This window comes from Mauremys mutica, chromosome 1 (genome assembly GCF_020497125.1).
Source record: "Mauremys mutica isolate MM-2020 ecotype Southern chromosome 1, ASM2049712v1, whole genome shotgun sequence".
NCBI classification, from domain to species: Eukaryota; Metazoa; Chordata; order Testudines; family Geoemydidae; genus Mauremys; species Mauremys mutica.
Window position 1 is genome coordinate 308,561,564 of NC_059072.1, and position 25,041 is coordinate 308,586,604.

Consider the following 25,041-nt stretch of genomic DNA (forward strand, 5'->3'; position numbering starts at 1 on the left):
TGGACTGGGGACTAAATAGTCTCTTTTGTTCCAGTGTATAGATACCCAGTGACCAGAGGGTAGCCTTAGAATCCTTCAGGATATAAAAGGAGGCGGCAGTTCTCAGCTAAGAGCTTCGTGCCCTCAAAACAGAAGGCCCTCAACCATGGACTGCACCTCTTTTGGAATCCCGACAAATGAAGGCAAGATGCTCGTTGCATCTTCTCAGTTGTAGAGATGGACCTAGCTGCCGTGTCAAGGGCAGAATACAGCAATGTCTTTGCCACTAATTGGCCCTCCTGGATAATGGCCCTGAATGAGTCATGCTGTGTTTCTGGCATTTTTTCAATAAAGTCATTCAGCTTTGAGTAGTTTATGTAATCATATTTTGCCATGAGGGCCTGGCAGTTGGTGATACAAAATTGTAGAGTGCTTGAGGAGTATGCTTTTCTACTGAACAGATCAAAGCATTTCCAATTCATGTTGTAAGGAGAAGCCCTTGACTGGTGGTGTTGGCCGAGAGAGTTGACAGCATCCACAGCGATGGAGTTGGGTGGTGGTGGGAGACTAGGAATTCAGATTCCTTAGCAGGGACATATTTTTTGTCCGCTCACTTGCAGGTCGGGGCTGCTGATGATGAGGTTTGCCACATGGTCTTTGCCAGGTCTAAAATAGCCTCATTAATCAGGATGGCACTCTTTGAGGAGGCAGAAGAATAGAGGATATCAAGGAGTTGATGGTGGGTATCCTTGACTTTCTCCAGTGGAATCTGGAGAGAGTGTCTGCCATCCTCTTTGCCTGTTGCTGAAAGAGATGAAAATCGTCTGCCAAAGATGGTGGAGAAGGCATGACAGCTTCATCTGGAGAGGAGGATATGGTCCTCAGAGTTACTTCCTCCTTGTTACTGGCTTCCTGTTTGTCTATGTTGAAAGGTGGCTCTGAACCCCTGGATGGTGTGGCCAAGGGAGTGTGCCACAAGGGTTCTCGGGTGAGGCTTGGAGCTCAAGAGATATGTTGGCAGTACGTCGCCAAGGGTCCCAAGATGGCCATTGGGTTGGTGGCGGAGCCGAGGGATGGCCATACCAGAACAGTGGTGGTGGGGCCATCTGTGGGTATATCCTTGAGGTCTGTTGATAGTGAGCACCGTATGGAGCTTGGGAGGAGTACTGCGACACTACTGCCTCAGGCTTGCTGTCTGAACCTTCACTAGAAAGCAGAGGGACATGGCATGGCGGCAGGAATATTTCCTGTGCTTGTAGAGGCTCGGTACCGAGAAGAGGGAATTCCAGAGCATCCAGAGGTTTCCTGAATGGCAGAGTTCTGTCTATAACGATCGTCCCGGCATCAGTGGCAGTGCCAGGGGGGATGAGGATCTTGTTCACACCGGTTGCTACTGTGCTGATCAAGCCACCGCTGGTGGTACAGATGCAGGCTCGCATACCAGGATCATCTTTTTAGAGGAGTGCTTACTCCTGTCCTTTGGTGCCAATGACTCGGGTCCATGTGCCTGTCAGCAGTACTGGTTACTGTTGGTTTCCGTGAGCCATGGGTGCCGGTCTGAGATGGTCTCAGTGCTGAAGATAGCCGCAAGCAATCACCATCTTCTTCGGTATCTTAGGACTCATGAAGGGGGCTTCCTGCTCTCTTCTTAGAAAATCTGTGACACGGGTCTGCAGCTTCCTTTGACCCACAGCCCTCAGATGTAGAAGGCTGTAGGGAAGACTCATGTCTACCAGGTGACTGGGGTTGGAAAGCTGCCTCCATTAAAACAGTCTTCTGGTAGAGCTCTCTATTTTTGTGGGATCCTGACCAGAGACGTTGGCAAAGACCACACTTCTGCTGTATGCGGCCTTCCCCGAGGCAGTGAATGCACGGAGAGTGTTTATCTGTGATTAGGATTGCCTCTTTACAAGTAAGACACTTCTTGAAGCCTGGTAAACAGAGCATAGGCTGTTGGTGTAAAGGGCACCTGACGGAAGAAAAGGTGGAAAGAAAAAGAAACTATTTTTCTGTTTTTAAGCGAGAGAAAGAGGAAGAGAGAGAAAAACTACAACTAGAATTATAACTAGGAGACTACAATGGATAAGTAGATTAAGATAAATCTTAATGGACTGCTAATGGCTCCATCTCTAGCCAGGGTGGTTGAAAAGGAACTGAGGAAGGTTAACCCACACGCGCTGGATAGTCTCGTGGCGTAGCATGAGGAGAGACAGCATATGGGTGGGCCCAACGGACACTGCTATCAAAGTTCTGTGATCAGCAGGGCAGGGATGTAAGCACACCTACAGTGGAGCACCCATAAGGACTCTACTTTGAAGAACAACTTTCCAGGTGCAATCATTCTGAACATCCTATGTATTGCCACTCAGAACACTATTTACTACTCATTGAAACGGCAGCAGTGATTAACAGTGCTAAAGTTAAATAACTCCTAAAGTTATTCTGCAACCAGTTAGCCAAATGGCTAGTTAACTGAAAGGGGAGAGACTGATGCCCCAGCTTCTCAATGACACACTGTGGACCTCAACAAGGTTATGTCTCTATTTGCGTCGAGTACCTCAAGAATGTTGAAATTTACAAAGAACACAAAGACTTATGAAGACAAAGCAAGGAATTTTAAAGGCACTAAACATAAGAGTAACTGAAGGTGGTTTCAGAGGGAATTGACAGATTACATGACGAAAATATTACTGTCAATACCAGTTAAAATCTGGCTTATCTAATTAAAGAACTGGAACCACACGAGAACAAAATCAAAAAATGATTCAGACATGTATCATGTTTCCAACATGCCCGATGACATGTACAAAGGTTATAGGTTAAGACCAGAACAGAAACTGAAATATGGTTGGTAGTCAGAAGCTTCTTCCTTCTCTTCTAGCTTTTAAAATTGAAAATGCTGCCCTCCAGGAAAAATTCTACCCCAAAACTACCTTTGCAAAGGAGGTTCTGATTGTGCAGGGGTGGAGCCACGTGCGGCTCTTTAGAAGTTAATATGCAGCTCCTTGTATAGGGACGGACTCTGGGGCTGGAGCTACAGGTGACAACTTTCCAATGTGCTGGGGGAGGGGGGGAGGCTGCTCACTCCTCAACCCCTGGCTCTGCCCCCACTCCACCCCTTCCCACACCCTCCTCTGAGCCTGCTATGCCCTCGTTCCTCCCTCTCCCCACCTCCTGCACACCGCAAAACAGCTGATTGGGAGGGGGAGGTGCTGACCGGCAGAGCGGCCGGTGGGCTGGAACGGAGCTGATTGGGAGGGTGGGGGCTGCGGACATATTACTGTGGCTCTTTGGCAATATACATTGGTAAATTCTGGCTCCTTCTCAGGCTCAGGTTGGCCACCCCTGTGATTGTGTGTTGTAACAAAACTGGGAAAGCCAAGACAATAGGACACTTGAATTTAGAATTCTGTCAGTTTTTTAAAAGAATACCTCTTGCCTAGTCAGCTCTGCATCAATTGTTTTTAGCTTTTTTGATTTGGTCAGAAATTTCTAACAAGCTACCTGCTGAAAAAGCAATCAAGCAAACACTTTGGTAAAAGTGTATTGGTTTCTAAAGGTAGATATGACAAAGTGTTAGGCATAACTGATTAGTGGACTGAGAGCTCAGCTGCTTGTGTTCTTGTGTTTTACTTGCAGAACTACAAGCATTTCCAGTAAGAACAATTTCAGCCACACTGCTGCTTATTGACTTAGAGCATCTTTGTCCAATAGCCCATTGGATTTAGAAACTTTAAAAAAACAAAACAAAAAAAACACGGGCTCTGAAAGCATGGAATGAATACATAACCCTCAGTTTCACAATTTATATGGGAGAGAATAAGCAAATTCTCTCAATAGTCAAATTGATATTTGCCCTGTAATTCTCCTTTTGCTGCTGCAAGTGGCTAGAGTAGATGATACATGAACATTTTCCCAAACAGAACCCGTCACTTGAAATCAGTCAGAGGGCAACAAGGCCATGCATCTAGGTTATTGCTGTATATGTGGTATCTTCTACTGTATTCTTGTAATGAGAATAATAGACACCAATACCCATTTGCAAACCATATTGAAAGGCAGGTAGGACAAAAAGTAGCCACATTTGCACTGCATGATACAGAATATTCTGGATTGGTATGGCCAGAAGATGTGTTTAACCATAAGAAGCACTACAGTGCCATCCCTTCAGACTTCCATTATGAGACCAAGAACAGGATGGGAAAAGTTATAGTGAGTGCACTGTAGCCTTTGAAGAATTCTAAAAACCATCTGGACTAACACAATTATGGGAAGTCAGGAATAATCTCAAGGACCCTGAAGTCAACTTCATAATCAGATGCATCAGGGTGATCTCCAATGCATGAATCAACAATATCAATGTTTCTCTGGGAGGAAAGTTATCTGAGCATACTTGGAGCAGTACTAGACTATCTCATTACTCAAAAAAGCACGGGGGGGTCAGACTAGCCCAAAGACCAAAAAAGAAAACCCAAAACATCAAATACGCTAAAGCAGAAATTATCAAACTGAATTAGACGACTTGCTAGTGGTCCACAGACAGGTGGCTTCGCACATGATGCAACCTTGTCCTTTTTCCTACCCTGCTCCTTATCAACTTTTAAGTGCATTAAAAGAAAGCTAAAAATATATTTCACACTTCCTTAATATCACTTTTCCATGAAAACACTTTCTCTAATTGCCACAGGAATGTAATACCATGAAAACAGGAGAAAGTCCGCACAATTACAATTCGGAAGGGAGGTGGTCTGTAAAATAATCTCTATATTAAAATGTGATGCACCATACAAAAATGTTTGAGAAACTGTTCCATTGAAAAAAAAATCAAGAAATACCACCAGCACTGAAAGGGGTTCAGATATTAGCCTTTGCTTTTGAAAAGAGGGACCTGCTAACAATGTTTTTCTGTTTCAAGGCCTGTACGCATAAGAAACCAGACCAGAACCATTGTATCAGTAAAGAACTCCTCACCATTCATCTAAGAAGAGGCTCCGACAATCAAAGCAGTTGGGAATGGTTGCAACTTCACAAGCAGGAAAGCTCATGCCATCTGGTGATGAAACAGCTTATTGCCTCAGAGTTTTAGCAATGGTGACCCGTAAAGTTTATTGTGAGCATGGATCCAGTATTTTAATCTTAAATATTCTAAGATATAACTGTGGATTTAATTTGAAATGAACTCCTCTTTAGCCCACCTTTTTGTTTTAGATTGTTATGGGACATTCCAGAGTCCAGACAATAATTCTAAACAGACAGCTATAAAATCCAGAAGCAATCTCCTCCTCTTCTTCTGCACTTCATGTGTCCCAATCTGCTCTCTGGTTCATGGTTCCCACCCTTGGAAGATCACTACATTAAATCAGGTCTATACACATTATGTATGTTTACACATTTTCAAGATGTATATTCTTCAGTACAATAAATTTATTCTGGTAAGCCCTTTAAAAAACTATGTATACTCATTTGATAAGTGTCTCAAACTAATATCTCAATTACCTTCAATAGAACTGAGTTGCATGTCTCTGCCAGTATTTTAAATCAGACTGTGAAACTGGCAAACTGAGTATTTTAGAAACTCTTCAAATCTGTTTAAAGATACTCCTTAAATATGCTCAAATTTTTACTGCTGAAAAGGCTTTTAAACCATTTCTAGCACAGTATGATTACATAAGAATGTCTAAAACTCAAGGAAACACTGCTTAAATTTATCCCGTATGTACATTTGAACACGTTTAAATAACTGGTAATCCTAACATATCAGCCTTCTATCAAAAAGTCTGGTACAGTAGATAAACAGATCAGACCTTACCTCATCCTGTATCCCACTCGTGGTAGTTAATTTACTCCCATCAGTAACTGTTATAATTATTGCTGGCTCCAGAAAAAAAGGGTTTCTTCCCTAAAAGAAAGTGTAATTACATTAGAAATGCTACATTCAAATTTAAAAGGTTCTTGCTTAAACCCACAGTGGTGCACCAATGGCCCAATCCACCACCCACTGAAGTCAAGGGAAATATTCCCACTGACTTCAGAGAATGCTGGATTGGGTTTGTAGGTAGATCGTTTGGTTCCATGGCAATACTCTAGGCTATGAATAGGTTCCTCAACCTTTTTACATCTGCAATCCTAGAACCAATATATATATGCTACATATACCTAAAATAGGCACACACATTTATTGACTATACATTTCATAATGTCATGTTAAAGTAACAAAAAATGGTTAGTCTTTTTGAGAATTTCATTAATTGCACATATGCAAATACTAAATGTTCAATAAATCCCAATGGTGTAGCTGTTAACAAGTGGAACATTATCTTCATAATCAGAAGAGCCTGCAACTCCGTCCTCTACTACCAATCAAAAATTAAGATTTTCAGAATACTATACAATCACAAGAAAACATCTTCACAACCTAAAGGTTGAGAACTAATATTCTAGAAAACAGAATTTAGAACTGGGTGGTACTCAGTTATTTGGGTCACATTCCAACCAGAGTGATTTTCTCTCTCTCATGCATGCACACCCACACACCTGTTTCATTAACTATTCGAGTCTTCATAAACATTGACAAGCTTTCTACATCAGCGCCATTTAAGATACAGTGTCCAAAATTACAGAAGACATTTTGTGACCTCATCTGTCAAAGTGGCTCGAAGGCCTTGGGGTCCTGGTCAACTCATAATTAAGCCTTGACAATCAGATCTATGTTGCCACTGGCACTTCCCATTTCCACCAGAGATTGCCAGGAACCTTCAAGAGGAGGATCTAGCCAGTGGGTTCCATCCATGCATGCGTCAAGTCAGAGTGGGTTACTATAATTCACTGTATCTGGAGTTGAAGATAGAACCAGGAGCATCTCTCTCTGTTCTTTCTTCTGTCCAATGGTTTCCAGTCTGCTTCTGTTGACAGGTTTGAGAAATCTTTGGCTATGTCTACACTTAAAATGTAGCATTTTAAGTGAAAGCACTTACTACAGCAACTGGAGAGGTTCTCTGATCGTTATAAGTAATTTACCTCCCTGAGAGGCAGTAGCTAGGTTGACAAACATTTCTTCTGGATTTTTCACACCCTTGAGAGACAAAGCTATGTTACAAAAAATTTTCAGTGCAGTTCTGACCTTTAAAAGCCATAACTGGGTCAGGATTCAGCTATATCAGAGACTACTTCTCCATCCATAATCCACCAAAACAGCTGTGCTCCTTTGGACAAAATAGTTTACAAAACTCAGGTCAAAGCGTTAGAGAAAGCACTCTTAGTCCAGGGATTTAGCTGTGCAGTGACATTCCAGATATTAGACATTTCCATGATCTGACCATTCAGAGCATGCTGCAAGACCCTCCTCTTTGATAAATCTTTCCCACCATAACCAGTATATAAAAAATGTTTTAGGATAGAAAATCAAAAGATTCCATGAAACTGCTCTGGACCTCATCATTCAAATTTAGTTTTGTATTTTTACACAAAAAATTAAGAGCTCCAGGTTAACCCTCAAGATATTTTTCCTAAATGTTTAACAGTTACAAAATTTAATATTTTATTGCTACAGAGAACTTAAAACCTCAAGCACTGAAATTAAACAGTGAAGATCAATTTCTTCTGAGAGAGAAACTACATTATAAACCAATTTAACATTCATAAACTGTTTTAAGTAAATGTCTAAAGTACACATTCTTTTTTATTCAGTTTGCCAAGATCATCCAGTCTTGTTTTTAAGTTCTAAGCAACAGTTGTGGTATGCTATCCTGTCAACTAGTAGTTTATTACAACTGTGAAACAACAACTGAAAGCTAATTATGTTGAAGTTCATTTAATTTAAAACAGATTTCATTATTACAGGAGGAACTCTGAATCACTAGTAAAAAGCATTTATATTACAGCTGATGAAGGAACAATGTCAATTTATACAGCTAAGGGACAAAAATATCTTGACCTAATCAGTATCATAAATGACATTAACAGTCAGTCTTTTTCATGACTTTATTTGTCCATCATGTTCCACATCTAAACTCTTCCAGATCAGCAATCCCGTGTAAATCATCCTTCAAACAATTACACTACTTTCCTTGTTTCTCTTAAGAGGAACAACCCAATTTTTCAAAACTTCCTATTTAGAGATACATAAAAGCATCCAACAGACGAAGCATTTTCTCCTAGTCTTAAACTAGTGTTGGTGTCCCTATACTCTAGTAAAATCCAGGCTCATCTGCAATTACTTTGGTCCTAAGCCTGAAGACATTCAGGCAAACTTCCCACTGTTTTTTGGTTTTTTTTTTAAACTGATCAAGGACTTCAGTCTTAGAACATTTCTTGCCTTTTAATTTCACAAACATTTTAGCTATAAGACAGCTGACTACAGAGGTACTTATTCAAGAACTTGCATTGTTATTATTACAGCTATTTACCTAAAAACCCAAAATCTATTTTTCACAAGCATAATTTGTTCTTACATATTCTGCTAAAGGTTGCTGATCTTGCACACCTTTAGAGAGATGACTAGAACAGTCACGACTGCCAAATCAGAATTCTACCTCCTTGTAATGGTGTCGGCACCCGCCTCTCACGAGCACCCCCTTTCGCTGGCCGATAGTTCTCTCGACTGGTCTTCAGCGATTCAGCCCTCCAGCTGTACCCCCTTCCAAGGTAAACAGTCCCAAGTTCTTATCGTGGCCCTGGTATGGGGCCATAGCTCATAGGTTTCTTCCTAGAGGCACTGCCTTCTTCAGACACCCGCTGTGGCCCATCTCAGTACCCTCAGCTGGTGTCCTTTTCAGCAGCCCTCCCTGAGCTCATTCTGCAACCAGACCAGCAGAGACCATCTCGGTACTCTGGTCTGGCCAAGTTCTGTGCTCAGTCTGCTCATAATGACCTTTTGATGGTCCTGCTGCTCTTCTATCTAGCCAGGCACTTGGTCTTTGGCATCCTTCCCTGGACTTGGTTCTGTCTGGTGAGCTCTGTGCAGTGAGCCCCAGTCCTCCCTCACTGAGCTCCGCACAGCAACTGATGGCTCTGCTGCTTGTCTTTTATCTGGCCCTTCTGGCCCCTTATCGGTTGCTCCGGCAGCCCCCCTGACTGGCTGCTCCTCTGCAGCCACTCTAGGCTGCCTGGAGGACTTTTCACTGCTCTACTCTGGGGCAAGCTGATGCAGGGCCGTGAGGCCTGCAGCAGGTGGCCTCCAGACCTAGTCCACCCAGCCACACTCCTGCAAGGGTTGATGACATTGAACTGGTCTACACTGATGCTCTATAATTTAGATGATAGATATATTTCTTGGTAGTCAAAGACTGTAGATTAATGCAACAGCTGCACTTCAGTTGTCTAGGAGACCACAGAACGAGGCTAAAGATGAGCTGAGTTCAGGACCCCATGTACCTCATGCAACAGTTTGTAACATCATGAACACCTACACCACTTTGCCTTAAGGAATGGTGATATAATTTACAATGGGTAAATATTGGGAAAAGATTTCTGCTCAAAATGTTTTTTTATTAAAATTTCTCTATTTTCTGACCAATTACAGATGTCATCAACTCTTGAAGGAAACAGAGCAATCCTGATTTACCAGCCATGACTTTTCAGTTCATCTGTAAGAAGGTATGCAAGACAAGCAACTTTAAATCAAGTACTGTAAAAAAAATATATATATATATATACACACATGTAAGTTATCAGAAGTTGCAGTGGACTAAAAAGTTGCTTTTTCACGTAAGCTATTTATTCCACGGATGTCTTGGTAGAATTTTATTTACTTCTCTAAAAGTCTTTGTTTCCAATTTCAAAACAATCATTCAAATCCATTTTGCCACTGACCTTTAATACTCAATTGGACAAAGTCCTACACAAAAATATACTTAACCCAAAAATACCAAATCCTTTAATAGACTTAAGATGATATTAAGATAGACTGTTATGATCATTGAAGGTGAATATGTATATCATATCTCTAGAGCTTTAAACATTAATTTGTTATATTTAATGCTGTACATAAGGCTGGCGAGAAGCAATGAACAGCAAATTCCAACTCCGCCTGCAGTAAACTGAGAAATTTACTTAATCATCATCTAAATAGACTTGCTCACAGACAAGTTCCTTACAGAAGGTGCATTACTGATGATTCTAGTTGATGAATTCAAAGTGGCAACTTGCTCCTGTAGAGACTTCAGCTGATTGTGTCAAATAGACATCTAATTAGCTCAGCTGGCATTTTTCAATAGCTTCCAATACTCAGTAGCTACTAGAGTACTGATCTTGCCGCAACTTCTTTGGAATAATTTTCTTCCTACTCTAGAGCCTTCTAGTAGGGGTGGAAAGAATACCCAAGATTGAGGAAGAAGCATCTGATGGCAGACTGACTCATTCTATTTGTTTAGCAGATATTATCCGGGAAGTGGAAAAGTGTAAATTTCTTCCCTTCACTCACGCCCTGCACCATCAAGCGCAGATGTGTACTGAAGTGAAAAGAAAAGGTAGTTGCTCCATTAGCTCAGCATAGCAAGTTTTAAAGAAAATTCTATTTGAAGTTGGCATAAATGGCATAACAGGGAAAACCTGAATCTGTTAGACTAATATGAAATATACTGGGAAATGAAGGCTTCAAACTCTTAGAATGAAAGTACCAGTAAAACAGTAACAAGTTAGTATCTTAATTACTGTTGACATGATATCCCAATACATCACACAAAATTTTTGAATAGTTAAAATGGCATTTTTTTTGGCCCACATCATGAGGCAATTAAATCATGATGTTTATTACCACTGTACCAAATTGGGGTATGTAGTCCACTGATCCCAAGGTTCCTTGACCAAGCCGGGACTGGGAACTCTTTGCAGAGCTCTTAAATAACTCCCTCTAGCCATCCCAAGAAGCCACATCTAGCACACTTTGGTCAACATGACACCTTTTGAAGGGAATCTGGATCACCTCTGAAAGACTAGAATAAGAATAAAGTTACTGATAGAATGTCATGATTTTACAGTGTAACAAACCATTTCACCATTATGTGCAAATAAGTTTAGAGATCAATGAAAGCTGAGCCAGATGCATCTATATAGATTGAGAGTTCAAAAAGTTTATTATAGGTAAAGCAAAAGAAGGGTAAGACTTGCATGAAGTGAAAAAGAAACCTTGCATATTCCACCTTACAAGATTATTAGATTCTCAGTGTCTTAAGAATTAAAGGACAAAGTACCTAAATTCCACTGTAAAATCCATCAGGAAGTCAAAAGTATCTATGCAGGAAGCCTAAAGCCATAGGATGTGGATTTTAACCTGAGGAGCCTGATATTAGACCAGAAAGGTAACTAGTCTATTAAGGTAAACTAAAAGACTTGTGGATGGAAAGGCCATTCTTCCGAGATCAGAAAATGATCCAATCTGATTTCTGCTTTTTGATCTGAGTTTATCAGAAGGCCTATGCAACAGAGATCTTGTTGTACTGAGAACTTGATTGCTCTGGATGCCGCCATTCATTTCTACATACAACAGCTCCATCCGTCATACTTCATTGATAAAAAAGGGCCAAGTAGATCCCTGTCAAGGTTCCAGCGCCATGTTCCTGACTTTGTTAGGAGATCACCTTCACCCTCCTCTATTCCCTCAGAGATAAATTTCCCAAACTAACTAGTGTTCCCAAAATATACCTCCCAGCTGGCCAGATTAGCTTCAAATTAGTGGAGGTCTACAGACTACCATTTCCACTGGCCCTGAAATTTGTGATCTAGAATGGAAATCATTCATTTATATTTGCTTTCCTCTCTCTCACTGCCTGCTGTCAGCCAGAAGCTGAAGGAATAATGTTAGTTTCCCCAACTGATCTGGAATTTTCCTTTTAGCAGGAATAAAGAGACATTTATGATGTATTTTACAGTACCACCTAGGAATGCAATCAAGGTCCAGGAACCCACTGTGTTAGGCACCATGCAGACAAGTAACAAAGGGAACAGCCCCTGTTCCAAACAACTTGCACAATCTACAAGGTTCCAGGTAAGAAACAAAGGACTGAAGATTGTAAACTGGCAACATAACATATGACATTTGATAAAGCAAAGCAGAGTGTGAAATAACTGAAAGTTCAACGTTGTAATAATTCTCAGTATAACAAGGAGTTATTGTCCTCTACTGTTTTTCACGCAGCAATCAAAATGTTTTAGAGTATGTCTCTTTGTTAGAAAGAGGAACTGAATGGTGGAATCAGAAGGTTCTGTAACAATTGAGTACAATTTAGGCAGTTAAGAGAATGAGAAAGTGTAACTGCAACAGCAAAACTGAGTAGAAAGAGCAGGACTTTGCACCAGTGAGGAAAGGGTGAACGAGACATGTGAAAAGAACATGTGTGAAAGTTTGCTGAAGAAAAGAGGTTCAGGGACTCACTGCAGAGAAAACCAGCCAACACAAAGGAGAAAGTAGCAAAGGAGTATTCTGGAAAAATCAGATTCTCTCTTACTCCACTGAATATTGATTGCTGTCTTCTTATATCTTGGGTTTAAATATACAGAAGCAAATCTACCTTCACTCTTTTCAATAAACACTTAAATTCATCCTCAAATGACAATAACTCATTCTAGTGAGGGATGAAATGAGTTCAGGGGTCTGATACTACCACATACTGTAGTAAACTAATGGATTTTGGATCATCCATGCCTAATTATTTAGCAAGAGAAGAAAGAGCTCCCTCCCTCTATAGATGTCTTAAATCATAATCATCATCTGTAAATCCAAGTCAGCTGTACAATTTCTACCAAGTATCTGGGTTGGAAGAGGCATGGTAAGGAAGAAACATGCACAAAGCTGTAGAAATGCCAATGTCCAGAGCTTTGCAATAATATGGAGACTCTTCGACAGCAAAATAAAAGTAACAAGAACACACAGCAAGATTAATACAAGCACACTTTAAAACTGAAGGCACTCAGATTTGATTGAGGAAACTGGGGAATTATGAATTTACTTCACAGATCTAAAATAAGTCTAAAAAACTTAATCTTGTAGAAAATGACAAAAATATTGGGCATAAAATACTCTACCTTCCTGACTTTAAGGAACTGATTTGATCATCTCAGTACGAAAAAAAAATGAAATTCTTTTAGAAAAGTCCTCCAAGAGGTATCAATGAAAAGGGATGGAGGCAGAAGTGGATAGAAAAGCCTCTGAGATTTAAAGAATCGAGGAGCAAAGAGTCCAGGTGGCTACCCCATCTAACTAGGTTTACTATTACCACCAAGGTGGAATCTTTTCTTGTTTTTGCTTTGTCTCTCAACTGTCAAACTCAGATGTGGTATGATATCCCTCTGCTCATTACTGAGGGGATAGAGATGCTGAATACTTAAGACATCTTTTCTTCCAACGGCGTGCAGGCTGTTTGAGTCTGATAGGCATCAACATGAAAAAAGTCTAAATAAAAATATCCCATCAATTAATAATCTCGTTTCACTTCCTTGGTAATGTGTAATATGTCTACTAGTTCTTTAGTAATCTACAGTTTATAAGGAGAGAAGGGTAGACAGACAAATATCTATCTAATGTAAAGCAGCATTTACTTTTTGTTCAGGCCTTCATTTTGTATTAAACAAAAGTAGTATAAACCCAATTTTACTTCTATCTAAGAGACATATCTGGCTTTAAGACTAAGCTTGATAAGTTTATGGAGGGGATGGTATGATGGGATAGCCTAATTTTGGCAATTAATTTGGCAATTGATCTTTGATTATCAGCAGGTAAGTATGCCCAGTGGTCTGTGATGGGATGTTAGATGGGTTGGGATCTGAGTTACTACAGAGAATTCTTTCCTGGGTGCTGGCTGGTGAGTCTTGCCCTCATGCTCAGGGTTTAACTGATCGCCATATTTGGGGTCAGGAAGGAATTTTCCTCCAGGGCAGATTGGCAGAGGCCCCGGAGGTTTTTCGCCTTCCTCTGGAGGATTCTCTGCAGCTTGAGGTCTTCAAACCACAATTTGAGGACTTCAATAACTCAGACATAGGTTAGGGGTTTGTTATAGGAGTGGATGGGTGAGATTCTGTGGCCTGCATTGTGCAGGAGGTCAGATTAGATGATCATAATGGTCCCTTCTGACCTTAAAGTCTATGAGTCTATGAGTCATCTTTAGGAAAATTCAACTAAAAGACAGAAAAATTATACTAGCAGGACATAATGGATGCATATTTAAGTGCAAAAATAAAAGGAAATGAAAAGTTAAGGCTCTCATAGGATTTGATAACGTTAACCCTCCCACATTTGCAAATATTGCAATTACTAACTAGGCTACTGAATGCAAAGCTAAGTACTACTGTATCTACTATATGTTTAATATGGGTGAACTACTGTCTCCAATAACCTTTTTGTTTTATCTAACCTTACTGTATTAACTAATATTGCATTTAACAATTCAGGTGAGGTATGAGCACAAAGCACACACGTAATACTCATTTGACCTTCAAAACAAATTACATACTGTTCTGTAGAGCCACAAAGTTCAAACTTCTGTCCTCAAAACACTGATCAACATAGTACAACAAGCCAAGTGACTTATTCTGATACACCAACAACTGTCTTACAAAATTTGTTTTTATCTATCATTTCTTGGATCAGATCAATGCAGGGTCACCATCTACTAGTCTGAGTCACAGAAATTTAACAGAAACCCATATAGAGACGTTAAGATAAGCCTTATGACTTTGATATTCTGTACTTCAGTCAAGTTACAGTAGTCTTTTTAATCAGTGACTCCTGTAAATATTGTAAATTAACAGGGACAAGCTTTCTATTATAGCACTGATCCCCTAACAACAAAAATTATCATTTGAAGGTATAAGTAGTGAATCAGGTAACAATGTCTCTTTAAAACCTCTGTAATCAAATTAAAAATATATCACTACGATGACCATATATGATCCTATAGTTTTGCTTTGTAATTGCATAGCTAGCCAGCAGAGGGAGCATAAGTTAATAAATATATCCCCAGAGCTGTGCTGACCATCAAATAGTTAAAGAACTAAATTAATCAAGGGCACATTTTGCATGTATACAGCACTTTTCATCCACAGATCTCAAAGCACGTATGAGATAGGTAAGCATTTTTTTAAACAATGCATTAACAGAAGTAAAAAGATTAAATGACTTTTCCAAGGTTAGAATGATGCAGTAGTAATCAGGCACAGAATGCTAGTCTCCTGAGTTTTAAGTCCCCTGTTCCAAATACTGTAGAAGCATTTGTCTTACTACCCTCACAAAAGTCTCTTTAGGCTAATTACACATTCCACCTACATAAAATTTTCCCCACTTGTGTCAATTTTGTTAATTTTGCTTACTTGGGTAGAGAATTACTGGGTGCTTCAAATGGCTGCCATCTTGTACCCTAGAGGCAGCTGCAGTACATTATAGATTAAATGATCTGTGTATATGCAGTTTGTACAGTCATTCTGTAGTGCAATTTAGAATCTTTGGACAATAAAGTGCTAGAACAAATTAAATATGTAAGTGAAAAGTGACACAACATGAAATAATCACCAAGTGGTATTACATAGCAGAGCATGCATACAACATGAGACTTCTGATAATCCCCGACCAAAACAAACTCAGACTCATAACTTAAATACACCATTCAGTTAGAGTAGCAGCATTTTTTGCCTAGTTTTTTTATGCTTAGGAACAGACAGCTTGCTATATAAAGGTTGCTATATTCACTACATAAAACATCTGACAACTTTTCAAAGAGAAACTCTAAAATGGTCAAAACATGGTACAGCATCTCATGAAAAAAAGGCTCTTGCAAACCAGTGAAATCATGCTGTGACAAATGTCACGAGACTGAAAACTGAGCAACAGAGGGGAAGGAATTTGCATTTTCAATGGTCAAAACTTTTTTTTTTTTAAAAACACAAAAATTTAACACCAATGGCTAGCAGTTGGGAAAGAGGAGCTACCTTAAAAATTTAGCAATATGCACAACCTCTACAACTAATGGGTGAAAGCTTGAAACATCTTCTGAGAACCTCTCCCCCTCCCTGCCCCAGAAGTCCTCCAGAAAATATCAAACATAAAACATTCCTAATTATATTTTTAAAACACCCACAAGTTTCAAACATTCTTGATATACCATAAAGCAGCAAAAAGGTCCCAACACGCGTTTTCAAAAATCCTTCTGCAGTTCACTTTTTAAACTTACATTTTTCTAGCTTTGCCTGAGTTTGTAAATTTTTGAAACCAAATAGCCATACAGACAATTACCATCATGTCACATCTATCTTGAACTGTGCAACTGGCTGCTTAATGAAACATTTTACTGGGGGTGCTTGGTGCCACATTTTCAAAAGTTCATAATTTAAAAATTTTCTGACCTCACAAGTCTAACTAAGAAGGTGCTGCTTATTAAGATTGTTTAGGTACCTACTGTGAAACTTCAGCCTCTTTCGAACTGTTTAAAAACATGGTCATTTTGTTTTACACAAACTAGAAAAATGTTTATTCACTAATAACTCAACGAAGCCTGATGAGCTTCTGCTCAAACACAAAAGCACAGAAGATTCAATACAAAAGGCACAATATTTTTCAGTGTATGTTAATATGCATGTATAGAGATGGGGGGGAAGAGGAGTCGGAATGAAAATGGAAGCACGCATCTCACTGAAAACCAATGGGACTTGCGATCCTAAGTCCTACAGACCCTTTTAAAAATCCCCCCGACACACAAAAAAATCAAAGTGGATCAGGGAGATAAGTAAGAGGGAAATTATGTCAGAGCTAATTTAAGTGAATTCTAGCTAAAGGATTATATAAATTATTTTAACTTTTTGGACAGTAAAGTTTAAAGTTCAACTACTTCCTTGATAAATGTCAAGAAATAATAAAATCCTTGAATCCTGAGTAATCTGTGATAATCAGACCAATTTTTAAAGATATTTAGGCATCTCGTGGGATTTTCAAAAACACCGAGGTTCCTAAAATTCATTTAATTGAATGGATATTAGGCACCTAGATGATTTTGAAAATCCCATATGACGCCTAAATACCTTTAAAAAGCTTTCCCAATATCATATAGCAGGTCAGGCAAAAGCTTTGAGCTAAATACATCTAGTGAAGATCAGGAAATAAGAATAATGATCAAACAAGTTCTGTAGCACTTTTGATTGAAATCTAGAATTCTCAACAAAACTATTGCCAAGATGTTTAACATTGGGTTGCACTACAAAAAATATTAAAAATTAAGTTTTCAACTAAAAGTCAAGAATGCCAGTTTAATTGAAATTATAGAGTGATAGCTACTGAGCGTACATCTAATTTGCTTAATTTTTTTAATATAAAAGTAATTTGTGAGTGAATGTACTGTTAAAATGGCACTCTTGTATTCAGCTTAAAACTCATCATCCAACTATGGTATTGATTCCTGCTTACTAAAATGCAAAAGAAAGAAGTATGCATAGCCAGTTGCAGATTAAGAGAGAAGCCCACACACATATGCTAGTGTAATCACTTTGAAACTGGGATGCCCTGCCCCCAGGTCTTCTCAGTGGCCTAGTGAATTTACTTAAAGTTATTTAGAATCTAAGCATATTTCTATCTAGTTAGATTTTTGATTATAACTGTTGTACAAAAAAAGTCAAATTTGTCATACTTAAATTTTGGGCCTAGATACACTGTTTAGAAAAAGGATATTAAGTAAAAATACCTATTACCTTTCCTCCCTCTTCCTTCCAAAATTAGCAGCCTTACCTTTAAAATCTATCCCAAGGAATTTGGATCCCCAAGCTGGTTTTAGTTATGTCTTCTAAAGACATCTGTAAAGAGCTTGATCCGAATTCAAAAACAATTGGCTTCACTGGGCTTTATATCAGATCCTTAATTATTGCAGCCTTTTTGTTTTACTGGGTTGATAATTCTTTCCATACTTAGAGCACATTTAAAAAAATAATCATATGAAAGGGAGGATTGGCTGAGAAGAGGTATCCATATTTGGGTCTTAACAATTCCCCTTAAATTGTGCATTAAAATAAAAATTGGATCTCTCTCTCTCCTTTCATCTTGGTTAACATAACACAGATTCCATTTAAAGTTTTTTGTTTTTTTTAAAGACATGCAAAGGAGTTAACTAACGTCACTAATACAACACTGAATACATAAAAATGAGACCAACAAATGTATTGCTAAACAATGCCACTAAGAAGAGGTGGCAAGGTGCAGCGCTAAATACCATATGATAGAGCCAACAATGTTGGTAAAATCTGTGAGGAAAGATGATCTTGTGGTTAGGCAAGGGACTGGGAGTTAGGAGATCAGGCTGTATTCCCAATGGGACCAAAGATTCCTGTGTGACCCTGAGCCAGAGTACTGAGAAATCAATTTGTCAATGTTTGTAAGGCAGTTTGAGATGCTTAAGTGGAGAGGCAAGAAAGATGCAAAACATGTCCTTGCTAGATTCCACAAGCAAGCATGACTAGTTTCCAGCAAAGCACTCCAGCAGCAGTGCTAAAGAGAATTTGGCCAGGCATTCGACTAGAAAAGGAAATTGGATTAGAAAAGGAAAAAAAGATGCATGGATGGAAGTTACTGTATTTTGATTACTTTATATTTAGGCAGATTTTTAAAAATATAAAAACACCCCCATTACTGTCATAATTCTGTACATGTTTAATCTTGTCTGATTTTTTTAATGTGTGTACTCCACTTGTGTAACACTAACATACTATTACAATGTAGTTACATAATGCTATCATTCATTGGAGACAAACAAGGTATACTAACGTTTATCAGCCACAGCCTTTTAGGAGGTGATGTTTTCCACCATAAGGCTGATTTTGAGCAACTTTCTTCCAGGACTTCCCTCTGGAATCTGAGCTACATGTAACATACTCATTATCCAAATGCTTTATATCTACTTCAAACCTATTAAAGAGCAGAAACTAGGAAGATGCTCATATTAGTACTTTAGCTCATTTAGACAGCAAATTTTGATTTACATGAAAAAAAAGAGGTCAGTCATTTAGATTCACCTCAACTGTTACTGTTCTGGCTGAGTTCCACGTAGCTCTTTGACTGCAAGGAATGGTTGTCCACATAATATATGGGAAACTCAAGATGACCCCTCCACAGGAGTTGCCATGCCAGACAGATTATATTAGTATGTTGCCTCTAGCAGTAGCCAGTAACTAATATCACAAAGGAAGGAAAACCATAACAGATCAAGGCAATTGTGAGATACTGTAAATTGGAGATGACTGGGATGGACACAGGAAAAAACTTAACACTTGTAAAGGCAATTATTTTATGCCCAGAAAATTCAGTTTTATGACTCAGGTGAAAACATAAAGGTCTTGTCAACACCAAAAGGACATTTAAGGACATTTGAGTTGTTAGTTACAGCTAAACATGTTTTCAACCTGACTTGTATGTGTTTGGAACGCATATATATTTGGAAGCCATAGTACTAAGTGGGACAGAGTCTATACCACACTTTCTAGTAGCATACCAGTTTAAGCAAGCCTCTGAAAACCAGGTAATGGTGCTAGTTATCACCATGTTCAGAAGATGTTTGTCATAGTTCTGCCAAATCCATGCTTGACAACCATTTTAGAATAACCATTGTAGCTAGAATAGTCATGGCTTGTAGCATGGATAGGACCAGAGTCTCACTACATACTGTTTTCCTTTTATGAAAGGTAAAATGCAATCTGGAAAGTCTTACCGCCTTGCTCCCAAACACAAGGGCTCAAGTTATTCTTGTTGATATTAATATCCATGCTACTAAATACTGGTGACTTTCCACTTATTTGTAATAATAATTCAATTTAGGACACTAGTCCAGAACTTGAGAGACCTGCTCCACCACAGACATCTTGTGTGACCTTGGGCAAGTCACTTTGTCTATGTGCGTCAGTTCCCCATCTATAAAACAGGGATTATACTATTAACTACCCCACAGCAGTGTTGTGAGGATAAATATATTAAAGTTTGTGAGGTGCTCAAATACAACAGCAATGGGGGATATATACATACCTAGAGAGACAGAGATAGCTGTACAATAGATTTTTTTTAAGGGTCTAGCGTAGTCAGGAGCCAAGATCAGAGTACAAAACTCATTAAACATTTCCCCATCTAATTTGAATATAATGTTTTGACAGTGAAGAATCTACACATCTACACACTTTTCAACTAGGGTGTGATATAGCAGAGGAAAATTACTTATACAGCTATGATAAGACTGTATGAAGTTAAGACTTCTGATACGCATGTATCCTTTGAAAATACCACAGAGAAAATACACATGGTGACCAAAAATAATGGAACTGTCACTGGTGAAGTTACCTTTAAAATAAGAGATCTGTTGAGATATAGGAAAGATTTGCTCTAACTGCATTTAGAAAGGCCACCTTCTGTTCAACCCACCCCAAGAAAAACTGTGATACTTAAAATTAGAGGAAGACTGACCTACCCTTTGGAGAACTAAAATTAACTCCAGCACTCTCATGTCAATGCATACAGAATGTACAGCTTGATATGGTCCTGGATCACCGAATTAAAATAGCCAGGCATACCAAATGTGTTCTCAGACTGCTGAATAAACAACAGAACAATGGCTGAAAACAACTGAAAACATGCCCAGATAACACAAGGTCAAAAGGCAACAGTTTGAATTGGAAACATGTTCCTATAAAGCAAGGGTTCTCAAACTGAGGGTTGGGACCCCTCAGGGAGTCACGAGGTTATTACCTGCGGGGGGAGGGGTCGCAAGCTGTCAACCTCCACCCCAAACCCCGCTTTTCCTCCAGCATTTATAATGGTGTTATAAATACATAAAAAGTGTTTTTAATTTATAAGGGGGGGTCGCACTCAGAGGCTTGCTGGGTGGAAGGAAGGGGTCACCAGTAAAAAAGTTTCAGAACCACTGCTATAAAGGAAATTTGTAGGCAGCTGAGAATATTGGGTGAAATGAGACAAATTGTACAATTTCTCTTCCTACTAGTATTCAAATAAGTAGAATTTTGTGTAATGTATCTTTAACAGAAGAGGGATAGAATGGGATGGAATGTTGGAATCACAAAGTTTCACAAGAGGTAACAGTGATAGTTTTAACTGTGTACAGGAGAGATCTGAAGTGTGTAACAGTAGCAGCTCCCCTTATCCCCCAAGGAGAGGGACAAAAAGCACAATACTGAGCAGGATTTATCCAGATCACTTATCATTTGAGGTATATGAATTTTTTCAGCATCTTCCTAATTATACTGGTTGCTTTTATTCAACTTGCTCTTACTTACCTGACACTTGCTCAGAATATATTTCACTAAACACATGGTATAAGAAAGCTCTGAATTGCAGCCTTACCAGTCAAGGCTTAAACAAAAAGCTATTTTTCTTTCCATCCCCTTCCCTACAGTATATTCCTGCTTTTCTGATGGCAGTTAGCTCTGATGACTTGCAAATGGGTTAGTGGAAAAGTAAAAACTACTAGTATTGATATATCCAAGAAACAGGGTTCAGAGACAAAGACAGACAACAGGGGATTCAGTTGTCCATCCCAAGATACACTTTTCCTTTAATTACAAGTACATACTTGAGTGCCTCAAGAATCAAGATGATCAAAGCCTCACTGATGTACGAATATCAGGAAATACCTCAAATAAAAGATTCCATTAGTGGAAAGAGGGTAAGGATGATAAGAATGTTTTATTTCTGTGAAAATAAGGTAGACTTCATGCAACCTTGTTTACGAGGATGAGTCTTACTTTTTAGAACTTCCTTTAAAAACACATTAAGCAGCCTAAGGCAACAAATTTTAAGGATACATGAACATGGCTCAAAATCTAGTCACTACTTTAGATACTCATTCATTCATTCCAGAGCAAAACAGGTCACTGAGTTGGGCCCAAGCTCTGCCTAGAGATCTAAAACTATGCATGCTTTCTTGCAATGGTCCCCCAGTGGTGTTGACTGTTAACAGATACTGTGGAACAAAAGAGTTATCCGGAAATCTAAACTATTCTAGGAAAGCAGTGGAGGGGATGGCATGCCTAGAGATCAGAGAATGTAACTCCTTATACCAAAAATACATAATTGGAAGGCAAAATACTCAAGCTCAGTGCATACCATCCAATATGGAAATATGAAAAGACAAAAGATTCCACCTCACCCAAGCACTTTGCAATCAATGCCTTTAACAGAAGCCTAGAGTAAGTTATTGATAGAAGGCTTTGGATTCACACTACTTCGTAGCCTGTTCCAATTCCATTAAATAGCGAGATTTTGAAGGATGGAGAATCCTTCAGTGTACCTACTGCCATCAATTAACCTCCTTGTTGTTTTTGTAACTGTCAGGCCTTAAAAGTGTGGTGCTCCTGCTTCCTAATGGATAAAGTTCTCCCTAGACTGTGTTCCAGAGTTGCTCTGAGTAGAATTTTTTTTTTTAAAAAGATGGGGGAGAGGAGAGAAAAGAAAATGTAGTTACTCTACAGCAGTACAAGCTTCTATCGCCATCAAAGAGAAAAAAAAGAAACTGCCTTTGCAGCAGTTCAAGTCTGACAAGGCAGGAAATGTTAGTCTAATCTTGGGTTGCAAATCTGGATGTACTCTCAAAGCACAGGTTATTCCACTGCAATACTTTTCACAAGAGAATGCCAAGAGATTTATACTTGAAGGATTTTGATTATTTGTAAACAAGGGATTGCAGAGAAGATAACTACATTCTCTACCCATGCCCAAAGTCATGAGCTCCACGTCACATGAGGCACAAGCCAGGAGCCCATTAAAGACACCTTCCATACCTTCAAACAGCCCAACAGCTTTAAGGACATCTAGCCAGAACCCACCTCTCCTCTACGTCAAAAAACTACGAACTTCTAATAAAAACCTCAATAACTACAATCTGCAATGTCAAACACTACTATGGGCTAGTCTACACTTACCTGCCGGGTCGACGCGGTGAGTTCGACTTCTCGGAGTTCGAACTATCGCGTCTAATCTGGACGCGATAGTTCGAACTCCCCGCGCACTCCGGTACTCCACCACTGCAAACGGCGGTGGCGGAGTCGACCTTGGAGCCGCGGACTTCGATCCCGCGGCGTCTGGACGGGTAAGTAGTTCGAACTAGGGTACTTCGAGTTCAGCTACGCTATTCACGTAGCTGAACTTGCGTACCCTAGTTCGACCCCCGCCCTTAGTGTAGACCTGCCCTATGTAAGTGACTATATTCAAAGAAAAGTCAAATCAAACTCAGCATGACAACTAGTGTAAAATGTAACATATGCAAATTAAGAAGACATGATACAGTGAAGCACTCTTTACAACACCTCACTCAAAAGATGTTTAGATAAGCAGGCATTATATACATATACAACCCCTTTTACCAAAGTGACCAAGGTTGTGACTTGAAGCTCAATTACCAAATATATTTATTAATTTATGTTACTCAGTAACACTGATGTGAGGAGCCACAGACTGAAGTGTATGACTATTCCAACAATTTGGACAAAATAAAGAAGTCTTTCCACAAGCATAAATAAGATGCCTCTCTTACACAATCTAAATGTGCTACAAATTAGTAATAGTTCACATATTTAAGCCAAAAAATACTGATCCTCTGCAGACCAATGTGAAGCAAGCTTTATTGTGTAAACATTCCAATGATCAGAATAAATACAAATTTCTCTTGCATCTATAAATAGCTTTAATGAAAAATTAAGTAAAAAATACTTGTGTAGCGATCAATCTAAAATGAGGTTAGTTGAGAGAAGCTTGCAAATTGGATAAAATCTGGATAATTGGGTTGTTTTTTAAAAAAAAATCCCATTATATGTACAAAACCCCTCAATGCACAGGATGACAAATCTCTTTACAGCCCTTGGCTTATTCCAAAATGGCTTGAGATAGCCTTCATGTATTTAAGATTCAAATTTGATTTTAGATTATTTTCTGCTTCAAGAAACATGTACTTGTAAATACTCAAAATTAGAGCTGGCCAAAATTTTTCAGCAAAAAATGGATTCAGTGACACCAAAATTTTAAGAATTTGTTTTGATTTCACCAAATTGTTTTTTTGGGGGGGAATTTCTAAAAGATTCAAAACATTTTGTTTCAGCATTTTCAGAATGAAACATTTTGGTTTTCTGGTTTGAAACCACTTTCTATTTAAAAATTCTCAACAATGTAATTAAAAAAATCAAGTGTTTAATAATCAAGGGAAATTAAATGTTTCAATTTTGACAAAATATTTTGTTCAACTCAACAAATTGACTTTTTTAAATTGCAAACTAACAAAAAATGGCTATTTGCCCAGCTCTACCTGAAATGCACTGAACAAAATTAGGAAGACCTTTGCCAAGAGCAAGGCTATTGGGTGTTACTACAGTAATATTTTTCATGGGATTTATATTTTATTCCATGTAATGTGTTATTCAGTGTGAAGAAGAATGAGTTTCTACTTTAGAGAAAGTCCACTTTGATTACAGAAAAATATTCTTTCAGAAATTTGTCATCTGGGCTGTCTTTTGTTACATTAAGTCTGCTCATCAAATTCAGTTCACATCTCATGGGTCAGTTTCACTGAATCAGCCGCATACTTTAGAAGCCTGATTGAATGCAAGGTACATCTGTAGCAATACTGTGTTGGTGTCTGATAACAGAAGTTTCTATCCAAAATTTCAGGCTGGTGAAAATTTGAAGAGGATGTTATATAAAAAAAGTTAACTTGAACACTACTGCCTTAGTACTTTGTGAAAATACTTGTTTAAACAAGCACATTTAAGAGAGCAGTAAGAGAGCATGGTATTGACAGACTCACCACAGAAATAACTGTTTGCAAGACAAAGTGCACTAGGCTGCACAGAATCAGAGTTTTAGTGACTTAAAACAGATCCATCAGATTAAATCTTGCAGCACTATTGTACTTTTCATTTATATGCATTAATTTTTACTATTTTGGTGTTACATACCTTACAGCTTCAAGTTTATGGTTTCATTATCAAATTCAACAGTTTGCAATTTGTCAGGATAGGTATTTAGATGGTCCATTCTGCTTACGTTTCTGCTACATTATTTAGGAAGTTACATACTTCTAATGTTTTCCATTTCAGTGTTAACCACAA

At 38.7% G+C, this 25,041-nt stretch overlaps 1 protein-coding gene across 3 annotated transcripts in view; it reads right to left on the reverse strand.

Annotated features, from left to right (window-relative positions):
• The window catches only part of INTS6 (integrator complex subunit 6), an 81,657-nt gene that overhangs the window by 51,491 nt on the left and 5,125 nt on the right, over nucleotides 1–25,041 (reverse strand). For all 3 annotated transcript variants that reach the window (XM_045014537.1, XM_045014526.1, XR_006578966.1), the window contains exon 4: nucleotides 5,789–5,878. In XM_045014537.1, coding sequence (XP_044870472.1) covers nucleotides 5,789–5,878 — 90 coding nt within the window. The remainder of the gene's footprint in view (nucleotides 1–5,788; nucleotides 5,879–25,041) is intronic.